This window comes from Fistularia commersonii, chromosome 34 (assembly GCF_037954325.1).
Source record: "Fistularia commersonii isolate RoL2024-O1a breed Wild chromosome 34, RoL_Fcom_v1.0, whole genome shotgun sequence".
In the NCBI taxonomy this organism is placed as follows: domain Eukaryota; kingdom Metazoa; phylum Chordata; class Actinopteri; order Syngnathiformes; family Fistulariidae; genus Fistularia; species Fistularia commersonii.
Window position 1 is genome coordinate 8744659 of NC_141317.1, and position 19578 is coordinate 8764236.

General features: G+C 46.1%; 1 protein-coding gene across 5 annotated transcripts in view; it reads right to left on the reverse strand.

Moving 5' to 3' along the window:
* Positions 1–17823, reverse strand: part of LOC147214489 (dedicator of cytokinesis protein 3-like) — a 52204-nt gene extending 34381 nt beyond the window's left edge. For all 5 annotated transcript variants that reach the window (XR_015104398.1, XM_086142058.1, XM_086142057.1 and 2 more), the window contains exons 1-8: positions 17350–17823; positions 10564–10647; positions 9936–9976; positions 8484–8539; positions 6961–7057; positions 4959–5107; positions 2922–3006; positions 1756–1797 (exon numbers count right to left, since the gene is read on the reverse strand). Coding sequence is in view for 4 of the 5 variants with exons in the window: in XM_086142058.1 (XP_085998184.1) it covers positions 1756–1797; positions 2922–3006; positions 4959–5107; positions 6961–7057; positions 8484–8539; positions 9936–9976; positions 10564–10647; positions 17350–17386 (591 nt within the window). In the remaining variant the exon portion in view is untranslated. The remainder of the gene's footprint in view (positions 1–1755; positions 1798–2921; positions 3007–4958; positions 5108–6960; positions 7058–8483; positions 8540–9935; positions 9977–10563; positions 10648–17349) is intronic.
* Positions 17824–19578: the final 1755 nt, after the last annotated feature.

A 19578-nucleotide genomic window follows, 5' to 3' on the forward strand; every position in this document is an offset into this window, starting at 1 on the left:
TGGTACGCAACATGAGGATTAAACACATAATCTGAATATTTACGCTTGTCACACTCTCCACTCCAACAACACCGTAAACAACAAGACATATCATTTTTTAGATATATATTTCTTTCAATCAATTTTTTTTTTTTTTTTTTTTTTTTGGGGGGGTTAAATGTCTTTTCTATGTCAGACTTTGGCCGTTTAATTCTGAAAAAAAGACCGGAAAAAAAACAGACATGCAACATTTAAAAAAAAAAGGCAGAGCCTATGCATATTAAAATAGAAAGGTGAGTTACCTACAAAAAACTACTAATTATAAAAGAAATAGAGTTAAAATTAGATCTGAGATTTGCCCCCCAATAAGAATCGAAACAGAAAAATAAAACTAAAACAAATGGCCCTGAATATGGAAGCTGTAATAAATGATTCTCAGGTATGAATGCAATGACTTGAGTTTCCTGCCTTTATAAAGTCGGTAACAATTACAACAGTCATGTGGCAGATGAGAGATTAAAAGCGATTGAATTCAATTGAAATCTAAATGAATTCAACTGTATTGAGAAAGTAATGAAGCATTTATTTACTGTCTGTCACTCCTAAACAGATCGCAGTCCCATCGAATTTACAAATAAAGTCAACTTGAGAGGGTCTGTATTACTTTAACAGAGCAAACTGAGTTCTTCAAATGATCTTTTTTATCCAGCTCTTCATATTAACAAACTAATACTCCTTCGCTGCTGGATAAATAAATAAATCAATAAAATTAGGTAGATACATACATAAACAAATAGATAGGTAGATAGCTTAAATAAGTAAATCTATAAAATTAGGTAGATACATAAATAAACAAATAAATGGGTAGATGGATAAATCAATAATCAATAAAATTAGGTAGATACATAAATAAACAAATAAATGTATAGATGGAGAAATAAATCAATAAAATTAGGTAGATACATACATAAACAAATAGATAGGTAGATAGCTTAAATATATAAATCTATAAAATTAGGTAGATACATAAATAAACAAATAAATAGGTAGATGGATAAATAAATGATCAATAAAATTAGGTAGATACATAAATAAACAAATAAACATATAGATGGATAACTAAATCAGTGAAATTAGGTAGATACATACATAAACAAATAAATGAAAAGGAACAAATAAATCAATAAAATTAAGTAGATACATAGGTAAACAAACAAATGGGTACATGAATAAATAAATAAATATCGTAATAAATAAACAATCAAACCGATATGTCTTTACCTTCATATGCATGCACACATTGTGTAATGATATATCGTGCCATTTTTATTGATAATATTGACACAGTGCTAAAACCCCATTAGGTTAGACGTTGCCTCTGCAGGTGAGCTATGACCATATCAATCACTTGAATATAGCTTATTTTCACACGCAACTAAATGAACATTTCTTTTTTCTTTTTTCCAATCGGAGGAAAAGTAACACATTTTTATATTTTCTTTTCCTTCAGATGAACTGTTAGGCCTCTGCGTTCAAGCCGTCATGTGCGAATGGCGTCTGGCGAGCAGTTACGGGTTTCGTGTCTCGCTCCAAAACACCAAACAGCTTGCTGCTAACAATAGCTTAGCACAGACATAAGTGTGTTACTAATCTCGGGTTAACCTCCGGGGGCCTGGACTTTTTCGATCCGAAATTTTTGCAAAAATAACATCGTAGCGGGATGGAGGGGCAAAACAATGTGATGATTTCTTATACAAACAGCTTTGAAGGGAGTACCTGGTTTGTGCTTTGCTGACCACAGTGTCTGCTGGATACGTGCTGCAAAGAAAGCAAAATACAAGAGAAGGTTTTCAGAGGTCGATCCAACATTTTCCACAAAGAACCGAACAGACTTAACAAGTTCAAACACACACTCCCTGCCCCGAGTGACGCTTTCAAAAAATTTCACCTACGTACGTTGCCGAGTGGCTACGCTACTGTAACTGCGGCGGAAAAAGAAACCCGGATGAAGCGGCATGTGGGAGAGAGGAGGACAAAGCCGGCATCGCCCACACACACACACACACACACACACACACACACACACACACACACACACACCTCTCTGCCTAGCTGCCTAAGAGAAGTCCTCCACCCCCCTTTATCCAAGGAGAGACCAAGGACTCCGGTTCCTGCCAGAGACACGCAGAGTCGGTAGATTTGATTTGGCGAGGAGGACGCAGGCCACTGTTTTGGACAGAAGGTCTTCTGGTGGACATGTAAATCTCTGGAATGCGGCGGAGAGACGTCAAGGTTGTCGGAGAGTTTTGGCCGATCTCTCAGCGGCGAACATGCGGTGCGAAGCTCCAACAGCAGACGAGATATCATGATACCACGACGTCGATACCAGACGCGTTCTTATTAAAATAGTCTCTCTCCGGCCACGGCTGGAACATGTCCTTTTTCTTTTCTTTTTTTTTTCTTTTTCTTCAAAACACACTCATGAAATTTTCATTCGTATGTAGCCTAACCTGTCACTTTGCATTACGTCTGCATAACTAGCTGGCAATCATGCCTGCGAGAGTCACGTGCTCGCGGGAAAAGCGGGACACACTCGGTATGGCGGTAAAATAAGCATAAAGAACAGGTCGCATGAGGCTGTCGAATCGCGCTCCCTCTCGTGAGTCACCTTTTTATGGATGGTTTGATAATCAGTACATTCACACATCCCTACGCATCCCACGATGCACCGGTGTACGTTGAAGAGCGGCTCAAATGACGGCGAGTCGGCGACGTGCGGAGGTTTTCGGGGCCGCGGATACATTGTGTACATTCCTCGAGAAATGCGCGCGTTTCTATAATTCAAACCCGTCGCTTGTTTAATTTATCGCTTTTAAGAATTCAAGGGATGAGTCTCTGCCCCGTGGAGCGAAGGGGTTCAGCCGTCGTCCCCGGCAACCTACCAGTTTGTACAGCTCCGACACGCTGATCTGATCCGGATCCACCATCTCGAACTCTTTCCTCGGCACGAGGTCGATGCCCAGATGCCTGGTGAGAGGAGGATCGGAGGGGGGGTGAAATAAGAGAAGGGGACTCATCGGAACGGAAAGCCCGGAAAGTTCAGCCGCAAATAAAACATCTCGCTTCATTTTTCGACGGATAAAACGCGAGCCGTATGAATTCCTGTAAATTTGATGCTCGCGCCGCTCGTCGTGTTACCTTTTTGAATTCAACCTCTGGGGTTTCATGCAAGGAGAAACGGTTATTTTGGGTGAGAAATGGATCTTTGGGGTCGGTCGAAAAATATCGAATAACCCTCCTCTTCCTCGCGCGTATCTAAAAATGCATTTTTGATCGATAAACTCGCCGCTGTCGAGTTATCCACCCTGCTCCGGCAGAGTTGCGTTGCCCAAAGTTTGTTAATGTGAATTCTACATTTTCCCGGTGCGTCACGGCCACCCCACTGTGATGGGACTGCGTGGGCACAAGTGCGCACTCGTGCACGTCTGTGGGCACGGATGGGAAAAAAAAAAAAGGGGCAGACTCGTAGAGAGCTCAAAATAATAACCGTTCAGCCTCATGAATTATTCCGTCAACATAATTTCATTTATCGTTACAAAATATTAGTTACGTCAGGGTCAATCCAAGCGAAATAATTCATATCTATGTTATAATTACATTTAATATGTTATATTATATATATGTATTATATTATATATTAGAAAATGTTATGTATTACTTAAATGTTATATCTTATTTTATAAAATAAAATATATAAATAAAAATTATAATTTTTATAAAAAAATTAAAATAAAATTACATTACTTTTTTATATATATAATATGTATTATATTATATATTAGAAAATGTTATTTATTACTTAAATGTTATATCTTATTTTATAAAATAAAATATATAAATAGAAATTATAATTTTTATAATAAAATTAAATTAAAATAAAATTACATAATATTTTTTTGATTCGTAAAATATATATTATTATTATAGATACTATACTAAAATTTTCATCAGAAATGTAGATGATACAATTAAATGACAATTGAACTGAGAGGTTATTCTGAGTTATGCTATTATTGCAGGTTAGACCACAATATCAGGCAGTCACCAATTTATCTAAAGAAAAATTAAAAATAAACAGAAATTGAAAAAACAAAAACATTTTTTCAAAAAGAAACGGTAATATTTATTTAGCACCGATGCGATTCGGCACAATTCATTGGCCGTGGGACGGGACGCTGCTGCTCCCGGCTTAGCCTCATTAACTCTGACTAACCATGGATTTCTCTTCATTGCTATAAAACAGTAGCTTGAGCCCGTATCTGCATACAAAACGCTTTTCAGACGCATTAGTCAGTCAGGTCTAATCCAATGAAAATAACATGGCAGTTTTCAAATACGGAAATCCTGCCAAAATTAGAGTGACGCGTAAGGCGGTACATTGGAGAGCTGACAGTCACATCGCGCCGCAACGACGCAACCACATGACGCGTAAGACGGTCGCACGTAGTTGTTATTATTCCCGCACCGGGACTGAGTCATTCCATAAAGCACTGAAAACCGAGAAACCGGAACGTGCCTGACGCTGGAGAGCCACCTGGTTAAGTCATTCTCTGGCTCTTCCTGCGCTACACAGGTTATTATAACCTTTCGCAAATTGCGGCGCGACCGCTGGAGCAAATCTAGGGTCTGTATGGATGACGCAAAACGCATAACACTGTTGGTTGTAACGATTCCTGGATGTGTGTGTGTGTGTGTGTTATATTGTAAAAAAAATGGACGGGACAACAAGTAACCTAGATCTTTATCTCTGTCAGTCACTCCTCTGGACTCTGAAAAGAATACTGCTTTGAAATTCCTCCGCAGGAACGCCCATTGACTTTTAGCCTCAAATTCGCTTATTCGCCGAATGAGCATGAACTCAGATCATAGAGGAGAGTTTTCCCAGCGAGAAATATGCTCTCGACGCCCGCGGTACTCACTCGTTGCCCCAGTCGAGCCGAACGGTGATGTGCCTCTTGATTTCCCGGGTCTGATCCTGGGCCAGGTGTCCCTGGATCAGCTGCCGCCGCAGATCGATGAGCTCGTTCATCACATGACGAAGCTTATGGAACAGATCCACCTTGTGTTTCTGTTTGGAGAAGCCAAGAACAAACGGTCACGCGTGGGATCCGCGGCCGCTCCTTTCCTGAACCGCCTCCCGAAAAACAGACGGGGCGTCACGTGCGACGTTAAAATGCAATCTCAAAACAATCCGGGGCGCCGTCGAGCTTCGGGCCCGCTCGTACATTCCTCTTCCGACCTCCCCGGCGATGAATTCCATAAGCGTTTCTCACAGACCGAGGACGATACTTTTAATTGAGGCTTTCTCTGCTCTCCCTAATGATATGACAAATCCGCATTATCACTCAGGTTTGTTTATATAAATGCACAGATTAAGTGCAGCCACAATATCCATGTAAATTTAATGAGGATAAACACCGCATCTTCTCCGAGGCCGGGAGTCGCGGAAAGACAAAGATTTTTCCTATCGGGGTTGATGAGCCTTTTCGGCCATCTCCTCCGCAGGGCTAATTATGTGCGTTATAACCGACGCGCACTTCTGTTTAGGCCATTGCTTCCCAAAGCGCTAGGATATGAATTCTAATCGGCGGAAATAAGGGGAAATCTATCGACATCCGGCAAGACGTACATCTGGTTATTACGGACGCCGTGGCAACACGGCCCCGTACCGCGCGGGGGGGGGGGCGGCACCAAAACGGGCGCTGCTAAATCAGCGCTTCACATTAGTCGAGCTTCAGAGGAAGTTACATCACCAGAGCGATGCCTCGGGCTGCTTAGTTGCTCAGAGCATGAGCAGTCCTCAGTGAGAGGTTATGTAAAAAAATCACTGCCAGCTCTGCAACGTATCCACTCAGCTCAAAGCCTAGCGACCACTTCTGCCTGCCTCCCCGACACTGAGCGGGATTAAGGATGCTTCGGGTTTCCGGTAATCACTTTTGACCAGAAAGTAATGGCTGACTGAAGGTGGCCAGCAATAGCGGCTCTTAAGATGATGCAGAAACTAAACGATGCAGGCCGAGATAAATCAATGGCTGCATGACACGCCGTGAAATTGGATACGACAGGTCTGTGAGCCGCTATCTGTATCCAAGGATCCTCTGTGTTCCAACACAGATAGCGTTTGAGAATGCAGGGTGACAATCACAATGACATGCTAAAGGAGAGGCTGAAATGAAGTGTCACTATATGTTTAAGCTAAAACTCTGGTAATTCCTGACCCGGGAAGCGCGAGGTGGAGGGGAGGGGCGATCGGAGCTATCCGGCCCGTCTCTGCAAAAAATAGCAAGGGCATCGATCGGCGAGCGCGATGATGATGATGATACGTGTATCGATTCATTTCTTCGCCGGGTAATCTCCGGGTCAAAGTTGACACCTGCAGCAAACAAAGAGCGCGGCGAAAAAAAAAAAAAAAAAAAGATCCCGCGCCGTGAATATGCAAAGTAATGGATCGCTCCGGACGTAATCACAACTGTGCCCGGCATGAAAAGTCCCATACTTGTAAATTTCAAGTAATGCAAGGCTTTAGCGCTTCAATCAGCCCGTATATTAGGCTTCTATCTCTTGACAAAGGCTGTGCTTTTAAATTGCGGTTTAAACATTATCTCGCGGCGGAGCGGGTCGTATCTCCGTCATTAATTATTCCAGGTCCCCCTGAAGAATGAGCTATCCTGTGACACCAGGCTAAACCTGAAGTTACCTTTCTAGCCCACTAATCGCACACGGTGATACAGCCTCTTTTTATATCCGGCGGTGAATTAGATGGAGGGGAAACAGCGTCTGGAATAGAGTGTGCCATTAAACCCCTGAGGAGGATGCAAATAAAACAATTCTGGTTGCAATTTCTCGCTGCGAGGGCTCCCGCCTCCTTTTCTCGCGTCGGTCGCTGGTGAGCGAGATGCACCCGAGTACGGCGCTACTGACCACGTAGAGCTGCTTCCACAGCACGCCCCATTCCTGCAGCGTGGAGGTGGTCTCTGTGATGATGGGGTCCTCCAGGGGCACCACCGTCTCGCACAGCCTGCGGACGAAAACGTGGAAACAAAAGCGACGGTCAACATGCGTGACGCCTGCAGCTGCAGCTGCAACTGCGTAACTGCTGCTGCTGCTGCTGCTGCTGCTGGGGGATAAATAGTAATGAGATTTGGCGCAAACACGACACAATAATAACGGTTAAAACAGTGATTTGCGATGACGGCAGCGATTTATTAATAAATTCATTGACAATCTTTCGGATTTGTTCGTTTTCTAACTTTATTCGAGGGTTTACGCGGACACGGCAACAGCTCGCGCCGCCGCAAATTATAATAACTGAGTAAATTCGATAAGCCGTCGACGCGTTTCTTTCGTCAACATTTATCTGACGTTTAACGGCGTTGTCTGATTATCGGCGACACAAAATAGACCCAAAGAGATGTAATGACGCTCGCGACGATGTCATTTCATCAGGACAAAATATAATTTTCACTTTAACGATTAGTAAATAAGACGCGGCGGCCACCGAACGTGTACAACTGTATTCGCGCTCTGCTGTTGGAAAGTGACACTCCATATTCAAAGGCGGGCGTCAAGCGAGAGGTAAGCTCTCTCCCGACTCGCTAATCCCCGGCTCAGAGAGCCTCACACCGGGTCAGCACCTCGGGAACCCGCGTGAGCCTCGGCGGAGGAAACGTTTTGGGGAAAGTCGGGCAAAAACCGGGAAATGCTTTAGGTTTGTCAGATTATTAAAACCGGTTCTGTCAAATGTTTCCATTTAGCCGGAGGTTTGCGCGGAAAAGGTAAAACTCCCTCTTGTCCGGGTCTTTATCTTCACCTCGAAAGCCAAAAAACGCAGACGTTTCCCGAAATAAGACGGCGGTTTCGTCGTATTGTCGTCGAATGACCTTTTTATTGTTTAGAATTGTCGATCGCTTTCCTCTCATGCGCCAATCCTCTAAATACCAGTTCATTCATTCATCCCTTAAATTCACCGAGAGCTGCAGGGTAACTGGAGCTGAAATTAGACGAGCGTCAGGCTTCGCCCCGGCCTGCTCGCCGCTCGCCGCTCGATCACAGAGCCGCCGGACAGACTCGCTGCCATTTCCAGCGCTTGCCTGTTTCTCTTCCTGTTTCCACCTATTTTCTTACATTTCTCCTGTGTTTTCCGTGTTTTTTGCGAATCGTCTGTCGGAGAGCCGCTACGTGCGACATTTGGGCGACTCGTAACGGGAAGAACACACATCTGACATCAGCTAAAGCTTCGGCGGCGCCGCTATCTTCTCCAGACACCTGTGTGACCATGAGGAAGAGTCTCAGCTCTAAAGTGCTCGGAGTAGCTACAAGAAGTATTCGGAATTCCGCGACGCTTTTAGAATACTAAACGCCGTAGGACTCCGCGACCGCTCGGTGACCATTATTATCACGACGCCGGATGCATTTGAATAAAAAAACGCTGTCGGAAAACACACCCTCGGTTGGTCACCGTGGATTTCTTCAGGTGGACGTAGCTGACTGGGAAAATACCCTGCGGACAAACAAAGCGGGGAGAAATGAGAAATTGTTAATTCGCTATGCGACTATGCTACTAAACACAACCTTGTGAAAAAAAAAAAAAAAAAAAAAAAAATTGTTTTGCTGCGTGCAAACATTTCCCGGGCTGCACGATAAGAGCCGCCGTGCAGCCCCTGCTCTCTGCGTGCACGGCGAGGGGTTGCACGGCGTTCCGGAGTCCTGCGGCGGCCCGGCTTAGCGGCGGAAGGGCACGGGAGACCGCGCGGTGCCAAATGCCACACTTGCAGTTCATCTCTCTCATCTGCCAGATGTGAAGAATTGGCCACAGTGAGCACATCTAATGCTTTCAGCCGAGAGAGAGAGGGAGGGAGGGAGTATGGGGGCGAAAGCGTGTGGGCACCAGAGTACATAACAAAATGGAGGGGTGTTGGTAAGAACTGTAAATAGCTGATGAGAGTAGAGAAGGACAGCATGTAGCTACCAACACCTACATCGAACCGGACTGCTTTCGCGTTTTCTTAAACACGCCCGCGGCGTCACGTAACACTTTTCGGTTTACGGCGCCGTAGACTGGCGGGAATCTCTCTCCTCCGTCACCCGGAAGATCTCAGACGCCCGTGTTTATTCGCGAAGTCTTTGCGCCGCAAATCTGCGCGACGACGCCCCGGCCTGGCTCTGCTACAGGTGACATAGACCAGGCTGTATTGTAAATTCTCCGGCGGAGTATTTTTGGCGCGTCGATTCTGCACCTATTTATAGACAGTTCTATGCCGATGGGCTTAAATGACGCTTCAGTTTAGTTCATTGGTGAAGAGAATCTCGCTTAGTAGCTTCACAGTTTGTTAAAACAGCCAAACATGGTTCATTTTTTGGTATATCTTTTGGTACCGTTCCGATAAATCATGCCTTTGGCTCTTTTAACTGCTCCGTCTGCTGGCCGGATGGTAAACACCTTCCAAAGAAGCGTGCTCGGGGTGGAGCTGCCGCTTGGTTTCCATGACTCGTGGCGCTCAAAATATAAATGCTAAACTATCACCTTTTAACAAAGGGGAGTGTTTGGCATCGAACATTATGGATGCTATTCTGGATTTTGCACGTTTCTCAATAAGGAAACGTCATTCAGAGTGATGAAAACCACACCTCCAGTATTAACGGACGACAAGGTCGACAGAAATCAATTGCAAGATCCAAATATCGCTTGTATATTAACATCATGTCTCCGAAATATACTTTAGAATCTCACCGAGACGTCGCCTGGGCGTCACGTTTGTCCATTCTTTCATGTTAGTTATCCACATTCTATCCCCGCTATCTTATTTCTGGCCTGTATTATTAACGGGCGGAGTTTTCCATGCAGAACACATCTAAAAGCACCTTATCAGCCAGTAATATGCGAGCTCTGCAGTTACCTTGATTGAAGGCTTCTTGGTGGAAAAGCCCCGGTACCAGCCTGCAGGAAGAACACAGTAAGAATCACACAAGCTCACGATATACTTTTTGTTTCTTATCAGCCCGTGCATTATGAGCAGTTGAAAATTAAAAAATTATAATAAGAGGAGAAAAGGAACACGTGTCCGTCGATTTTTCTCCACGTTTTACGGATGAAATTCAAATGCCTGTCGTCGTCGCCGCTGGATTGACTTGTTCAGCTCGCAAATGTCACAGAAAACAAACCGCGTTGTAGATTTAATTGATATTCCTCGAATATTCGGCGCGTCTCACGTGTTTTGTATCGCAGTTTCGGGACTTTCAAGAGCGAAGGCGTCCATGGCACCGAACGCAAAGCGCTCCCGTTGATTTGGATTCCTCCGACTTTGTATTCCCGGATTAATTCATCTCGACGCCTCATTCAATCCAAAATCCACTCCGGCTTTGAGAGTTTTCCAATATCCCTATTTTTTTCCAGTAATTAGCGGCGGTCTTATCTGGGATCTGCCCTCCGCGCAGCCTGGAATACGGCAGAATAACATTCAAATATGGAAGATTTTATTTATCTACGTGCCCAAAAATAGACAAGGACAGATGGGATTCTTCTACCTTCACTCTTCTCCAGAATCTGCACCGTTTCCCCGATCTCCAGGACCAGGGCCTGACATATCGGCGACCGGAAGTTGCAGATCACTGTGCAGAGACAAGAGAGAGTGCATGTGAGGAAACGGCGAAATAACGCCCATACTTTGGATTTAACCCGACGACCTCTAATTGAGCGAGGCGTGTCTCCGGCGACGCTCTCTCCGCGTGTTTTTTCGGGGTTGTAGCGTTTTAACAAGCTGTTTTACAGAAACATCTGAGCGCGGCGTTACACGGGAACAACTGCTTAGTGAACTGTAAACAAGCTCCCACCCCGAAGTGGGGAGACATATTAATTTGTAATTAATTTTTAAGCGGCCCTGAAATTTGTGCAGCGTTAACGTAATAGAACCGTCTCCAGAAAAAAAAAATAGCACCCACACACACACGCACGGAAAAGGCATTAATCCTCGGCGACACCTGGTTTTGCAGCGACGCGTCGCCTTTGACCGCACAAAGACGCACCTTGTGATTCAAACTCTAATTAAAGGACACGATTACACTTCGGAGAACGAGCGTCGGAGCGAAGGCTCGGCTTTCGGAGCGTCCGATCTACGCCGAGGCGCGACTCGGCGGCGCGAGACGTCCGAAACGCCGCCCGCGGGCCTCGGCGAAGGCAAACTCGTTTAATCGCGGCGGCGCTCCGTTGACAATTTTAATGCCTACAAATGGTGGCCCTTCAAGGAGAGCTTGTGTGAATCACTATGCTAATGAACTAGCCAGGGGACCCTGTGAGGGGGAGGAAGAGAGGGAGGGGCCCGGGCAGCTCTCCGTCGCTTGTTTGAGAGTAACGAGCGCTCGGTTCCTGTGCTCGGGTCGCTATGGCAACAGATCATCTACAAACCGGAGGTCTGCTTTCACTGTAACTGCAGCAAGGATCAGCGCATTTTGAAATGGTAAGCTTACGGGTGCAGCGTCGCGCTGGAGTTTAAGTCAAGCTATTGGTCATGCATCAGAAAGAGGAGGAGGAGGAGGAGGAGGAGGAGGGGGTTAAAGAGCTCACTTGTCACCTTTTCAGTCTCCCCTGGGCCCGTTTCCAGCTGGGGGAAACTATTTCCTATTCCACGGTTGCATTCTTTAACCTATTTCATTTCAAATGCAACACCGCGCGACAGCCTCTGGAGGAAGACGAGACCGTCGTGTGTGAGAGAGAGGAGCGCGTCACGCGTCTGCATTTTCATAGTCCTCCCTCACAAAACCCCCGAGCGGTGTAAACACTCTTTCATTGTGCCTAAAGCTGCAGCGCATTAGCATATCCTCCAAACATGACCGGCGGACTCGTCTTCAGACATGTTGAACGTAGGACGCCGGGAGGAGACCGTCGGGACGCGGAAGAGAAAACGATGCCAAAAGTGGACATTTCTACTCGGCAACAGAACGCGGCTACCCGTCCACTGAGTCGCCGTAAAAAACATCCACGGAGCGTCACGAGGCCATATGATTGTGTAACCGGTAGAATCATGAAAGGGAAAAGACGCCGCGTCCAACGGGGACGCATTCCTGAAACCTCAAGACAAACTAAGAGCCTAGAATAGAGCCTTGCTTTGTGCTTCGTGCGCCGGCGTGACGCCGCGTCGCCGCACAAACCTGCCATAAAACCATCTGCTCACGCAAATGTCTTTATTAAGGGATTTGTTCACTCGTTGTCTCTCCGCTTATCCCGGCCTGCAAAACAGAGAATACAACCATTCGCCCTCTCATTTAAACCAAATCACATGTCTTCATCTTTCAAAGTTCATATCCGAAAGCATATTTTGTCTTTTTATCGACATCCCGACATTCACGTGGGTAAATAGCGAACGTTACTCTCGACACGTTATTTCATTTTATGAAATAAACGTTTATCCGGCCAGGCCGGAGAGCCACGCGCTTCCCTCCGTGACCCCTCGAAGTGAGTGTTTCCGCGCCGCGCGCTCAAATTCGGGGTTATTCAAAGTCGACGGGCGGAGAATTAAAAGAGAAAATATCCACCTCTTCCGCGTCTCTCCGGTGATACGAATCGAGGTGATGGCGGCGATAGCCGCGAAGTATCGAGACGGCGTCTGAGAGGTGCGTCTCCGCTCGATTCCCTCGTCTCATTCGGCGCCGGCGATTCACCATGGCAACCGGTAACGCCTCTGTGTTTCCCAAACACTTTGACTGACACTTCTGTCAATCCAACTTCTATTTTGAATCACGTTATTGTTTTAGCGCAAGCTTTCATTATCCCCTGCCTCCCGAGCCGCTCTGTTACTGAAGACGTTGTGGTTTATTCGTTATGAAATATTTCCCCGGTAAAGGGCCGCGCCGTCCAACTGCACTTGAATTAAGTCGACGGTGAAATCGGAAATTAAGTCACATGGCAAATGACACTTTTTGCGGACTCTCTCGGGTGTTGTCGTAAAATAAAATCCCGAATGTGGCGCCGCGGCGAGCCACGCGTGCGGGGAGCGTTTTCGTCAAAATGACGGAAAAACCTCGGCGTTCGTTTGCAATTCAGTGCAACCGCTGAATTATTCCATTAAAAAAAAAAAAAATTGAATTACAGCAACACGACAAAAAATACAATGAGAACATTTTCAATTTAAATAATGTTGTTATTGAACAGATGCGAAGTGTTTTCTGCAAAGACGTGGAAATTATTTGCAATAATTAAATGATCCGAGAGGGATCGTAGTTTAAGGGTCACGGTCAAAGTGTTGGTTCATTTTTTTTTTGTTTGTTTTTTTTTTTTACCAAATGTTACTGGATCATCAAACGTAGCTCGTGTGAAGATGAGTAACACTGTTTGGTCTTCTAGCGGGCTTCTCCTCCACCAGCCGGGCCGCTAAGAGTGGCACGTCGGAAAAAGGCAAGGGTCACGACAGGGTCGCTTCATGTGGGAATGAACGCTCTATTTGCTGTGTTTTTTTTTTCCTTTTCCTTAAAAAAAAAAAGGGTACACAGTTATATGACAACATGCAATTTGGTAATTCTCAGCATGGGAAAGGACCGAGCCACGGCCCATACAGTCAAAATTCATAAAATCTTTTCCCGTCGCATTTTGCACTGACGTGTTTTCCGCGCTGACGCCGACTGTGTCGGCGAAAGCGAGGTCACACATGCTCCTCCTTCCGCTGTGACATCCACACAATATGTGTCTGAGCTAAAGTTCACTCTCTAGTTTATTGTCACTCTTCGCGACGGAATGAGAAATGACACCAGAGATTTGTTGTTTTTTTTTGTTACATTGCTATAATACAACGTGTACGTGCAGCCGTAAGGCTAACGGCATGATTGGAAACTGCAAGCATTGAAGAAAAATTAAAAATGTGCAATTTTGTGACAAGTTTACGTGCAGCCGTAAGGCTAACGGCATGATTGGAAACTGCAAGCATTGAAGAAAAATTGAAAATGTGAAATTTTGTGTCAAGATTTGATGAAAAAAATGATAACAATGTGCATGAGGCTGTCAGAAAAGTGCTATTGGTTTAGCAGGTTAGCTTGAAAATGTGACCTGCACAAAGTCACCAGCTCACTGTGGGTACAACAAATAATAATAATAATACATAAGATTTGTATAGCGCTTTTCATGGTACTCAAAGACGCTTTACAAGTGAAAGACAGAACACACAGGACATACACACAATTATTGTGTGTCTTCAGATTCTGAAAACCAACAGCAACACAGCGATAGCTAATAAATTATCCGTTGGTTTACTTATTGATTCCTTCGTTACAAATTCGAACGGCGGCTCTTTCCAGAAAAAATGACATCGCCGACGTCGGAGCCTCATGGAAGAGTGTATGCAGAGCTCGCTTTTCCCACAATCGTGCACGCTGGAACCTAATGTGGACCGTGAAAGTCCGGCTCTCCCGGGCACGGCGGCTCTCTCGCCCATCTAACTAAGTCAAAATTACACAATCGTATTCGGGCTTCGCCCACTGAGTCATGTTGTTCGGCACGACTAGAACGCACACTGGCTTAGTCAGACATATTACTGCACTGACGTCTTGCTAAGCTAGAGATTTCAGCCACAGAGGCAGAGGCACATTTCACTATATCTGATCTAAAGTCAATGTCACAGAGATGTAGGCATGCCACCTTACTGCTGCAGGGGGGGAACACAGAGTGTGTGTGTGTGTGTGTGTGAGCCACACAAAGGAAATCATCTTTTCTACTGTATATATTAGGGAAGACACAGTTGTCAGGAGGAGAAAAAGAGGAGAAAATGATTGAAGTCATAGTTGCAGCGTCCGCAGCCCGAAGGAATCGCTGCGATTCTTTGGTGTGTCGGACGTTTTGGATTCTGTCGTGATCAACCGAGATCCTACAAATGTCCGTTTCGGATGAGCGCTGACCCAGATAGCGTCGATGCATGCTAGCGGTAGTTTGCGTACGAGCCATAAAACCTGATGTATAATCATTGCATTTCACTAAAACATTCCCTCCAGGTGGGTTTAAAAAACATAAAAACGCCCCGCTTTTGCTCGTCTAAACGGTTTTATTCGACGGGAGGTTAAAATCCTGAAAGTGGCCTCTTCCCGGGCTACATAACTCATAAAGCCCTGCACAGATTATTTACGGTTACAACTTCCGAAGATTTTTCAAGCTACGTTTTAGCTCCGGAGCGCCTGTCCCGTGAGGTTAAGGAAGCGGAGGTCGGCCGGGACTAGATTTTCGCAAAGTCGGGGTGCCAAAGAACCGCTTTTATTATCCATATTTTCTTTCTCCCGTCTCATGCCGGGGCGAGCGTCCATAATGACTTCTGATATGTTAAGTCTACATAATTCAATAAGGTTAGCCATTAAAACGGTTGGGCCGCGGCCACCGCTCCGCAAGTGATTTGCAAACAATTTCCCCGGCCTTAACATCTGAGAGAAAAATGAATAAGCGGCAATTCTAAACAAGACATTAATGCTTCATGAGGTGGTCCGTAACAGTTTCCTGTTTGGACGGAGCCCATTAAGATAAGACAAGAGGAAGGGGAGGCATGTCTGACTGCTGACAGCCCGCAGCACTGCTCCATATCAGTCTTTGTTAATACAGCCAAAACATCATTTACAGGGAATTGGATAATTTGCAAAATGGACGGATGAAATGAAGATGCCCATTAACTGCACAGGACCTAATGGAGTGTGAGGCTATGGGGCCAAAGGTGGACCAGGAATGTAGCCTGCCACTGGCTGGTAAAACATCAAAACAAATAACTGATAAAATAAATTAAAGATAAAATAAAATAAAATAAAATAAAATAAAATAAAATAAAATAAAATAAAATAAAATAAAATAAATAAAATTATATTAAATTTAATTGAATTAATTAAAATGATAATTTAATTCAATTTAATTTAAACACAGTAAATTAAAATGATATTTTGCCTCTGTAAGAGCTCTGTACCTATTCTGGAGGGTGTTGTGAGTCTCTCCTACAGAGTTCCAGTGACTTTTAGAGCAAAACTCAGAGCTTATTTCCCTCTTTGTCTTCTCATCTCGAAAGGCGAGGTGGACCTGAGTCATCTGGCTTCATTTGCGTGGTACAGTATTTGCGGTTGTGCATGCGTGGCGACTCCCGGCGTTCCAGCACCGCGGACAGCGTCATCCCACGGTTTCAGCACCGCGGAGAGCGAAAGCTGCACAGAACTGTTGCTTCAACAGTTCCGTTCAACAGTACCCACCCGCTGTGGTGCTTGCGTGGAGGTAAAAAAAAAAAAAAAAACACGACACCGTGGGATCAACAAGCAGCCGCCGACACCATGGTGGATCTTTGCGTCGTTTCTGCAGAAACGCCTCGAAACAAAGTGTGTGTGGGCGTGTGTGTGTGTGTCTGTGTGTGTGTGTGTGTGTGTGTGTCAGTATGAGAATCCCTGCGAGTAACAAGCTGAAGAGCATCTGGACATGACTCATTCTCCTAATGAAACACCTTTGTAGTGCAATCACACACGCGTTTACCGTAAAGGCCGAGCTTGTAATGACCGCACTGACGCACACACACACACACACACAAAACCAAAAACACACCTTTTCTAGTAATCATGTTTTTTTTTAACATTACCATTAAAATATAACGCTGCTCACAAAATGATCATTCCTGTTCTCCCCTCTGAATCAAAGTGCACACACACACACACTCACTGCAGCAGCGGTGTGTATATGTGTGTGTATATGCGTGTGTGTGTGTGTGTGTGTGCGCGCGTCCACAGGTAGAACCCCCGGCCTCCAAACCCTACACCTGTTGGAAGGACGCAGTCACGACGCCCCGCCGTGGTTGCAGCTGGTACCGCATCCTCCTCCTCCTCCTCCTCCTCCTCTTCCTCCTCTTCCTCCCCCGGAGATGCTCACGGGGGGTGGAGAGGAGGAGGAGGAGGAGGAGGAGGAGGAAGAGGAGGAGGAGGAGGGGGGGGAAAGGGAGCTCTAAAATGCCTTATTGTCGCATTTCGACCGAACTAAACAAAGATATGGACGGGGATGCAAAAGCGGGCTGCGGCGGCAGCTTCTCCGGCCGTGTGTGGGCTGTGGAGCCGTGGGGGCTGAGGAGCATCCCACGCAAAATTCCCTCCGTATGCAGTCAGCAATCGTGCATCTATCAGCCATTATAAGTGTGTGTGTGTGTGTGTGTGTGTGCGTGTGTGTGTGTGTGTTTCCGCGGGTGTAATGGAGCACAATAAAGAGGGGAAGTGGGGATGGCAATGCCTCCCACAGGAAAGGACAACGGTTGTCCACCCGTGGGGTGGAGAGGGTGGAGGGGACACGGAGAGACACCGTCGCCGGTGGACAATAAACGGTTGACTCACCAACTCCGATCTTCTCCTCCTCGGTAGGTATCCACATGTCTGCTCACTTCCCCTCCGGCGGAGCGGGCCACATCACGGAGAGAGCGTCAGATGATGGGGTTTAGGGAAAAAATAAAATAAAAAAAATAAGATGATGAAGAGAAGGAGGAAGGAGAAGCGATCGGAGGTGAAGGCAACAAATACTCCGTGCGTGAAAGGCTACATGTCTCGACCGGGATCCGTATGCTGACGTTACTGTGTGGAGAAGAAGAAGAAGAAGAAGAAGCAGAAGAAGAAGAAGAAGAGGAGGAGGTGGAGGATGAGGAGGAGGATGGGGGTGGAGGGAGGAGAGGAAGGACCATGAAAAACCCTCAATATCTCTGCTTTATTATGTCCCGGCGTGTGTTCCTCCAGTCTGATGCAGTCTCCGTGTCCACCTCGGTGTGTGTGTGGCGCTCGTACGCGCACGCTCGCACACGCACCCCCCCCCCCCCTCCTTCCTCCTCCTCCTCCTCCTCCTCCTCCCACTAAAGGTGTTATTGCAGCAGCAAGTTGTGCAGAAATGTGTCCGTTAAGCGGTGCGTCCTTTTCTTTCTCCTGTCCCCGTCTCTCCCACCGCCGCTCCTCCCGGTTACCGTCCACCCTCCGGCGCCCCCCGGGTCGCGATTCGGACCCGGTGCAGCGGCTCTCCGAGAGGAAACGCCGCGGAAAAAGCTTCCGTTGGTGCCATAAGCTGCGCCATCTTCGCGGCGGTCATGTGACTCGTTTTGTCAACACTGATGTGTCCAGCATTTGCAAGCACATATGCGACCTCTCTCTCTCTCTCTCTCTCTCTTTTCTCTCTCTCTCTCTCTCTCTCTCCCTGCATGACATGTGCATCCATCCCAAACTGCACTCTCTCCCGCCCTGCAAGGCACACACACACACACACACACACACGCATACACACACTGGCTGTGGCTGCTTCTGCAGGTTCATGAAGCACACAGATCAGCCCATGTGTGGGGAAGCGACTCCTGGCTGAGCCCCCCCCCACACATCCTCACACACACACACACACACACACACACACACACACACACACACACACACACACACACACACACCACCACCACCACCCCTGCTTTGTCATAGTGCAGTCATGCTCCCACAGACGAGCTGCAGCCAATTCCCAGCAGTTTGAGTGACTGATGGCTTTGGCAGAGCGTGGATTTCCCGCAGACAGACTGAGAGACGCTGTCGGCATCGAATCTCCCCTGATCTGTGTGACCCCGGGGGCTCCCGAATGCTAAATTGGCGTCTTCTTAAATGGGAGGCGTGAACATGATTCGTGACCCCTCCGCAAAAAAAACACCTGCCTATTCCTCGCGAAGAAAAAAATCCTCAAACACTCTCTCGCAAGCGGGTTTTTCCGACAGGCTCGGGTTCCTGGTTGGAAACTTCAAGCGTCTCTGCCGGTGACCCCCCTCTTCCCTTCCCCCAGACTCAATACCACCGACTAGTTTGATCCATTCATATCCGATCCCACTTATCCTGCACGCAGGGTCACGGAGGGCAAGTCATTAGGTGAGAGGCAGGGTTCACAAGGACCGCTCACATGTAGAGACATGCAACCATTCACACCTCATGTATGCACATGCTTGTATTCACCCTCTCACTCCGTGTCATTCATAGACATACAACTATTCACCCTCTCATTCACATGTTAGAGACATGCAACCATTCACCCTCTTACATATAAACATGCAACCATTCACCCTCTTATATATAAACATGCAACCATTCACCCTCTCACATATAAACATGCCAGCATTCACCCTCTTACATATAAACATGCAACCATTCACCCCCTTATATATAAACATGCCACCATTCACCCTCTCACATATAAACATGCAACCATTCACCCTCTTACATATAAACATGCAACCTTTCGATGTCTCATTCACACCTCAAAGACATGCATCCATTCACTCATTCATTCACATGTTAGAGTCATGCAACCATTCACCCTCATATTTACATTTACTGTCATCTTTTAAACAAAACCTCAAGACCCACCTGTTCCAAAACCACTTACAACACCTACAGCCTTTCCCAATAATTGTGTGTATGTTCTGTGTCTTCTGTCTTTCACATGTAAAGAGTCTTTGAGTACCATGAAAAGCGCCATACAAATCTTATGTATTTTTATTTATTATTACATAAGCAACTTATCACCTCGCTACGTGTCAAATGCAGTCATACAAC